At 37.1% G+C, this 8,915-nt stretch overlaps 1 protein-coding gene and 1 long non-coding RNA gene across 3 annotated transcripts; one reads left to right on the top strand and one right to left on the bottom strand.

The window, feature by feature from the left end:
- Window positions 1-220: 220 nt before the first annotated feature.
- Window positions 221-3,622, top strand: LOC146656093 (E3 SUMO-protein ligase ZBED1-like). The gene is made up of 4 exons (XM_085427325.1): window positions 221-525; window positions 1,789-1,939; window positions 2,045-2,311; window positions 3,617-3,622. The coding sequence occupies exons 1-4, from the start codon at window positions 221-223 to the stop codon at window positions 3,620-3,622; spliced, it is 729 nt and encodes a 242-aa protein (XP_085283451.1).
- Window positions 3,623-5,257: 1,635 nt separating this feature from the next.
- LOC146656094 (uncharacterized) lies at window positions 5,258-6,278 on the bottom strand. 2 transcript variants are annotated; one of them, XR_014914418.1, is made up of 5 exons: window positions 6,144-6,278; window positions 5,927-6,026; window positions 5,749-5,808; window positions 5,568-5,658; window positions 5,258-5,401 (listed from the first exon to the last, which is right to left on the bottom strand). It is a non-coding gene; the product is annotated as an uncharacterized LOC146656094 (long non-coding RNA). The 2 variants fall into 2 exon arrangements; XR_014914419.1 differs by having other exon boundaries at window positions 5,376-5,398.
- Between the last annotated feature and the right edge of the window lie 2,637 nt (window positions 6,279-8,915).

Consider the following 8,915-nt stretch of genomic DNA (forward strand, 5'->3'; position numbering starts at 1 on the left):
GCACATTGGTTGTTTTGCCCACACACTCAATTTAGCTTCACAAGCAGGACTGAAAGTTCCAGCTGTTGCTCAGCTGCTTGGCCGAGTGAGACGCATAGCATCCTTTTTTCATCACAGCACTGTTGCAGGTTGCAAACTTAAAGAGAAGCATAAGATACTGAAGTTACCTGCCCATAAGCTGGTGACTGATGGGGTGACCAGATGGAACAACACGTTGGAGATGCTGGAACGCTTCCTACAGCAACAACCAGCGATCTCTGCAGCTCTACTCTCACCTGAAGTGAGGAGAAGTGACAGTAATCTCTGTACTCTTACAGAGGCTGACATAACTGATGGAGAAGATATAGTGAAAGCTCTGAAGCCGCTGAAAGCAGCCACACTGGTTATGTCTGAAGAAAAGTCCCCGACCCTTTCCATCATTGCACCTCTGCATGCACAGCTGCTGGAGAAGATGATCAGTGTGTCTCACGACTCCTCACTGATTAAAGACCTCAAGACTGCTGTATATGACAACTTGAAGTCAAGGTATGTTTATGAATTGTGTGTATATGCCATGAATGAGTGTAACTGTATGGATGCATGTATTACATGAAAATTCTTACTATGGTGAAAAGATATATATTTTATAAAAATGTTAGTTAAGCCCTCTTGTCTAGTACTAGGCCTTTTGATTTTATATCTATCTATTAGGGGTGCAACGATACTCGTATCGATATTGAACCGTTTGATACAGTGCTTTCGGTTCGGTACGCATATGTATCGAACAATACGAAATTTTCAACTTTTCTTCTGACGATGCTGTCTGTGTTGAGTGCTCAGTGGATCTGCGCTCAACAGTGCAGCCTAGGCGGAGTAGTCGAACGAAGATTCACTGAGCGCAGGGCAAGCTAGCGAGACAGAAGTTAGGCTCTCGTTGCAACATGGCAAATTGAACCTCCCCCACCCTCATTCAGATCTGGCGTTTGGAACTATTTTGGTTTTCATGTGACGTATGACCCTGAAGGGAAGTGCATCGTGGACAAAAGTAAAACAGTATGTTGGATGTGCCACACAATGCTCAATTACATTGGTGGGAACTAGTGCATTAGCGCAGTTAGCTCGTTAAGGTGTTGACGCCGTCCAGCCCCATGCACGGGGCGATCCGCGGTAGCTCGTTAACGGAGATTTGCCGTGTTGTGGCGTTAACGTCATTTCAACGAGATTAACGCTGACAGCACTAGTGGGAACACGACGAATATGACTGCACATTTACGCTGACATCATCCTAGTGCAAAGACAAGTGGAAGCAGACAAAAAAAACAAGCACATGATTCACCTTATGGGGACCTGATATGTTTAATATGCTGCTGAGAATATAGCCCAGAAGAAGCGTATAGTATAGCTTTTATTTTGGAAAGAGCCATTTCTCTGTAATAAACTCTCTTTTCCGAAGATGAGTGATTTCTCGATCAGATAGATTTCTTTTTTTATTACTTTGTTTCAGCAACATTAAATTAAAAAACTGTACTTTTGAGTTAAAATATATATTTATAATTTTAATAAATGGCAAATTAATAAAGGCATGAACATTTTTTTGTATCGAAAAAATATCGAACCGTGACACCAAAGTATCGAACCGAACCGAACCGTGAATTTTGTGTATCGTTGCACCCCTACTATCTATCTATAGATGTTTATATATAAATTATGGAAACAAAGTCATTTCTGATCTTGCATGAGTGTATGTAACCATGCACATTTATATCCAACTTAATAAACTGAGTTAAATGTGCAAAATCTCTTTTCAAGATATGTGGCCCTAAAGGACAAGCTGTACATTGCATCAGCATTAGATCCTCGCTTTAAGGCCCTGCCATTCTTGTCCAAAGAGACCTGTAACAACACATTCTCTCAGTTGGTGTTGGAAGCAGCAGGTTTGGAGAACGTGGACACAGCTATTGTGAGTTACAGAAACAAAAACAAAAAATTATTGTTTTTTTTGCACTACTCGAGTTAGAAGATAAATAGTAATTTCTTTATTAATTAAGTTTTCATTTTTCTACAGCAACAGTCTGATGGTGACACATCTGAGGAAACTGTCCCTGACATCTCTCTTGGTGGTGTTGATAAAGTGGATTATGTCCCTCCAATTAAGAGGTCAAAGGACTCTGCATTAATTTTTCTCCTTGGGCCAGCCTATTCAACAAAAACCACAGTACCACAGAAAACACCAACTCAGAAGGCAAAGGAAGAAGTGAATCGATACAGGGACGTTGAGCCTGTTGCACTTTCTGAGGATCCTTTGATCTGGTGGAGGGACCATGACCATTGTGTGAGTTTCACAGAGGTTTTACAATACTGTTCAGTATGTTTTCATTTTTTGATTTTAAAAGGCAGTTTTTCATTTTCTGATCGGTCAGTTTCTGTCAGTTCACTTGTACACGCTGTGTTAAACTGTGTGTCTCCAAAACACAATAGTGGATTTCAGAAAAGCTGTGTGAGACACTATTACTCTGAGGTTTTACTGATGTTTACAAAAGATGTGTTCTATATACAGTATACTGGATCCCTGATCCACTTGAAATGTATGTATGAAAATAAATATATACTAATGTTAATTAAAATTTAAATTATTGTAACTGCTTTAGTATCTGTTCTTAATTTTGAAATTTATATAATTCATTCACAAAGCTTAGAGGGTTCTTTTGACAGTACATATAAAGGTGAATTATCATAATTTTATATATATTATGGTTCATATAATAATATTTCAGACTGATTCAAAATCGAATTGAATCGAATGGAATTGAATCGTGGATCTAATCGATTCTAGAAATCAGTGACGATACCCAGCCCTAGTAAGTAGCTTTCAGTAAAAGTAATAAATCACACAGTACATTCATGTAGTTGTAAAAAGCATGACAATATATCAGGTAATCCAAAGTATTCTGAATGTGTTACTGACATTGAGTAACTTAACGGAATATGTTACAAACTACATTTTAACTTACTAACAAATATTTTAAGTTAAAGGCTAAAGTCATTCTTGCTGAGACCAGAAAGAAAGGTTTAGACTACATTAGTCCAACCAGGATCCAGTGTAGCAGTGCATAAAGAAAAATTACACCTAAACTGATTTTTTTGCAGTAGCTTTCTTTCATTTGTGGACATGCTGTGACCAGATGACGCGTGTTGTTCCTGTATCTGAGGTTTGTTGCTCTAGATTTGGCAACTGCCTTCTAAATGTATGAGTGGATGTTACGTGAGCTATTAAAGTTGTTTTTTATAACTCTAGTGCAAAGGTGAAATTTAGCTAGTGCTGCTAAAGAGCATCATCATCTTACAGTCAGACCTGGACCACTCAAACTTAAGCCCACTACTGTTAACATACCACAGTATGTTTAAAGTATTTGGCGTTTTGCACAGTTATCATATTTCAGTTTGTTTTTCAGTCATTTCATATTATACAGTGGCCAGTTAAATTCAGTAATCATGTACAGATCGGATCAATTTCTGATTAATTACATTTAAAAAGGGAAACTTAACTTTCAGGTTTCAGGTATCAAAGCTCACACTGAGCAGTCCTTATCTTAGAAGTAATGTCTAATCTACCTCGCTTGTCCTCTCTTTCTTACAGTATTAACAATTTTTTTCCCTCTTTGGAAAATACAGCAGCTACACTGTAAAAAAAAATCTGTCAAATTTACGGTAAAATACCGGCAGCTGTGGTTGCCAGGAATATACCGTGTAAAAAATGTGGAATCTGTAAAAGACAATACGGTATACTGGTTTTGTAACCCTAATTTTTAAGGTAGACAACGTATTATTTTACCAAAATCATGATAGAAAAAACCAAATACATTTGTCAATTATACAGCAATTTAATGTAAAAAATGCAACTTTCCATAGCTTTTTACGGATATTTGCAGTAAAAAAAAAGTAATAATATAATAATATTTACAGTAATTTGTTGTTAATTTAACAGTAATAGGATAGACCCTATTATTGTAAATAACTGTAAAAATAACAGAAATATGTTAAACCTTATTAAAACCTTTGACAGTAAAAAACACAGTGAAATTGTATAACAAATTACAGCATTTTATTTTGACCAGATACATTTTACGGTAAATTCCTGGCAACCACAGCTGCCGGTATTTTACCGCTAAAAATACAGTACAATATGAGGAACATAAATGGTTTACCGTACATTTTACATTTGCAACCGCTAAATATAGAAAAATCTAAAGATGCTCATATACAACCAAGGTAGAGAATATTACTGAAACAATGAGAAAATTTGACATACCATTTGAAAACAGACTAAACATATTATTTTCTCTATTCCTACAAAACAGCATAGATCTTGAGAATACAGCATGTGTCCATATATATGGCTGGTAATCCATGGAGGAATGACTAAACATGAAACAAAATATTACCTGCCCCTGACCTATCAACAGTAATGAGTCACTGGGTCCTGCCTTGGTGAAGGAAAGGACTCGGTGGAGTTTCTAATGCGCATGGTGTTGAAGATACAAGCTCTGCAGGAGTACTTCAATGTCAATCAGGAGTTCACTTTGGACTGGCAGGATCCCCTCTGCAGCAAAAAAAATGGACAAAGTTTGATCAGTGCTTGAGCAAAATGCACAGAAATGAACAAAACGTGCTGCCAAAACCAGATCTAATGATAAATGATTTCTTAAGTGTAAAATATACAGTTCTTAAAGGATAGCTATTGTCAAAATGCAACCTGGGCTGTTTTTTTCAGTTTTTTTTTTTTTTTACTGTAAACGAGACAAACATATATCTAAAAGCATAATTACGACAAACAAGCCGTTTTTGAGATTGACCGTGATTTTGTTTTGTGGTCAATAGCCAGTGAATGGGAATACTAGGGGGCCGGGGCATAAATTTGAGCACATCAAAATCGATACAGTAAAAAAAACAAAAAAAAAAAAAAACAGCCCAGGTTGCGTTTTGGCAATAGTTATACTTTAAATCTACTTATGTAAAAGTTATACATAGACAACGCAGCCCTAATCACAATCATAATTTGTTGGAAAACGTATTTAAGTTTCGTATTGATTTATCATAGAACTTGAAGTTAATGGCTGAATGCATGGTGATGAGACCTATCATTCAATCTACATTTTATAGCGTATGAAACTGCTCACCTGGACATGAACCTGAGCTCGGCTGATTAAGATTAGTGTCTCCTGTCCATCTTTCTTTAGCAAAACTTGAATAATACCACTGCTTACCTCTTATTGAATCTTTGGGTGCAAACTTAATTGAAGAGCCTCGTATAAACAGGCAGGGTGTGATGTTTAGGGAAACCAAAGAATACAGCCGCCATCATTTCTGCCAGAAGACTCATGGGGTGCAACGAAGCGTTCATTGTGGACTGGCTAGATACCTTCTGCATTCAGAAGGAAAACAAGAAGGGCATACACCATAAACAATAATAACTGACAAAAATAATGAGACAAGAAATTAAAGTAACAAAATAAGTGCAAATCAAGTTTCCCTGTGTTACAGTGTAGCTGAATGTTTTTCAACAATTTGATTTACGGTAAAACACATACCAAATATTTCCAGCCAAGGTTTGTTTCAATCTTCAGCATTTTTTTCCTGCCATTGTCTTGAAACTGTTTCATCTGTCTCTCTCATTTGATGCTGTTTACAAAAACAAAACAGCAATATTGTAAAGGGAAAAAGGAAAATTAATTTAATGGAAAAAAAAAAGATTATGACCTGAAATCTCACCATTTCCTGAGAGTCACAGGTCCTTTGAGTATCCTTATGGTTTCTGCTCAAATTCAGTGTCTGAAAAGGGCAGGAACAAAACAAACCTTTTTAATCATAATAAAGACAAAATAAGATTTAGAGACAGACGACAAAGAAATGTGTAAAATATCTTCTTGAATCTGTTTACTTTACTAACCTTGAAAGAGACTCTTGGGTCTTAGCTGTGCCACCACCCTTAAACCTTAAAACAGATGGAGACGATATGCTGGCCTGGCTTGAAATTTCCATATTTGGTGCTGTAAAACAATATCACAAACAATAGATTAATTGTACTTTTTGGACCTTGGCCAAAGCATAATAGAAAAAACAGAAAGTCCTTCATGGCTATTGTGCAATGAAATCATAATACTTACTGGTTTGTTTCTCAGATGTCTCCACTCCTAATGATTGTAGTGCCTCCAGTACAATTTCAAGGATTGAGGCAGACAGGTCCGGCAGCACCTTAGTAATGGAACTCCTTATGCTGCCCCCCATTTCCAAGATGTCTGATAAAAGAATGTGAATAAAGGTCAATTTACACCAAGTGGTACCTTTGGTCTTAAAATGTGAAGCTGATCTTGCCTGATACTACACTTTTATACAGTGTTTCGTAAGTACCAAACTAACAGCACCATTATTGTGACAGCACACTGTGTTTCAATGGAACCATTTGGTACCCATACTTCATGTAAGATGTTAATGGATAGAAATCAATTAAGTCAATGGGTTTTGACCAAAAAAATCATTTTATTTAAAACAGCTTACTATCACTTATGTCACACAGAACATCAGCAGGAGGCTCAGTAGAGGGCTCTTCTGATTTCTGCCACAGATCAGACTCTAGCAGACATCTCAAAGTCTCTCTTAAAGGCACATAATAGGCAAACCTATCTTTTCTGTTTTCATCTCTCCCTAAAAATATTTTCTTTGGTTCCGCATAGTTGAAGGCTTTTTTAAAGATCTGAGCTCTGGAGTGCACTGTCCTCAATGGCCCGGTATGACATGCAGAAAAAAGATCATAGCTTTTGACAGACTCGCAGACTTTATTGATGTCCTCCTCTGATAATGATGTGTCATCTTTTAACAGTGATGCAAGTTTACCCAAACTGTATGTCTGTCCCAACTCATGCATGTTCTGCATTTCCTCTACAATGTTCTGTATGGTTGAAGCAGGCAGTAGAAACTGACCCTGCAATTTTAAGTAGAATAGTGAAACGTTTCTCAGAAAAAGATCACAGAATTCAGGGGGCATTTCCATGTTATCTTCATGTGTAATAGACTGTGCAGCAGGCTCGGAAATCAAGGGTACAAAGTCATCTGATGTGGTTGGAACAGATGATTGACATGCAGACTCTCTATATAAATCACCAATGCTGCTGTCTGAAAACTCTGTGTTTACGTGACATGTGAGCAGTAAAAGATGATTTAACTCTAAAGGTATTTGTGCATCCTCTTACTGGACAAGTGACCACGTGTCCTTCCACAATATGGCTCTTCAGATGAGCTATTAACTCTTTAGAGTTCTGACACTGACGTTCACACATCGCCATTGCACATGTAAACGAAGAAACCACCGCCACACCAGTGACATGGGTGGGGGCAGAGTGTCTTCGGTAAAAATGAGCCTTAAACGCGCCATACCTGGTGTATGTCTGCTTGCAGCCTGCTTCAATACACCGAAAGAAACAACGTGGCTCATTCCGATGCAGTTTACAATGAAGCACGTAGCCCCTTGATGACTGAACTACCTTACCACAGAAATTACACGTTAACATAACTCCAAGTACTTTGGTAATTCCTCCCTAGCGAATTAAGCACGCCATATACAGAAACTAATCCAGAGCAATGCTTCCCTCGCAACAGTAATGCTAACTCAACTCACAAATGCTAACTAAATTCACAACCTCACTCATAAAAAACGAACTGCTAAAATTATCTATAAACGCTGGGCTGGTGGATTTTTATAACAGAGATAACTTGAAGTTGCATGTACTCACCTCACCGATGTCTACAAATTCCGAAGATGCTGTGGTCCAAGCAGCAATAAATGGCGCTAATATACGAGTTCAAAACTGTGTCCGTTAGCGAAGCCAACTTGAGTCTCCTGCATGAAAAAAAGAGCGGTTGGCACACAGCTCAGCAGCGCGCCGCGCTATTGGTCATTTTCAGGTGACGTCATCCCGCAATGTAACGTCGCTCTTTGTTTCTTTAGGAGGTTCGGAAGTCACGTCTGCAGACCGCTGCAGCCACGTCTTGCCTTGCTTCCCCTTTTTTTGGTGAAATGGTTCGCTCATACTGCACAATGTTGCTACCAGATTTTTTTTCTCTGCAATTCGAACGTAAAACGTCTGTACACAGTTTACCAGCAGTTTAGCTACCAATCAACAGCGATCACACAAATTCAAAATTTAAGGCGGACCCACTTAAGGTGGTCTGATAATATGGCGTGAAACACAACAACATAAAGTTGTTTTAAAATAATAATTAAAAAAGATTATTGAAATCAATTTTATTCACAATCATAAACTTTATTTTTAACATCTTCTTTTGCTGTTGATTTTTTTATCAGAAGGTTAACAATGATATACTGCAGGCCTAACTTTTAATCTGTATATCAGTATCTGAATTTTAAAATAAAAAAATACTATCAGTTTTATTGTCTTTCACTGCTGATATTTGCTTTTTTTTAATGGTATGTACTGGTTGTATTATTACGGTGGACCCTATTTTTTAACATCTTGTTTCTGTAAAAATGAATGTTTTTGTTTGCTTAAAAATCTACAGCTTTATACTGTGAATTCCAATGTGCACAACCCCAAAAGATGTAGTTTTACTCAAATAATACCGTAAAATCTAAGTTTTTCAGACATTTTCAACATTACAATATGTAATTGTAAAATGTATGCATATTTATTTGTTTTCACAGAAAATATTTATAATTTCAACATTTTATTACAGTAAAAAACAAAGTTTTATCCAGTCTCACAATTAACGGTTATTCAATCTATTTAATACAGTAAAAGGAAGTTTTTGGTTTTACGTTCCATTACCGTTGGAATTTGACGGTGTTTTGCTGTATATTTTACTGACTTTTTTTACAGTGTATACCACTGGCTAGCCACACTGACTATGTGCCAAGGTGAACA

This window comes from Rhamphochromis longiceps, linkage group LG13 (genome assembly GCF_057381845.1).
Source record: "Rhamphochromis longiceps isolate RC_006_pf linkage group LG13, R_longiceps_female_GT1.1, whole genome shotgun sequence".
NCBI classification, from domain to species: domain Eukaryota; kingdom Metazoa; phylum Chordata; class Actinopteri; order Cichliformes; family Cichlidae; genus Rhamphochromis; species Rhamphochromis longiceps.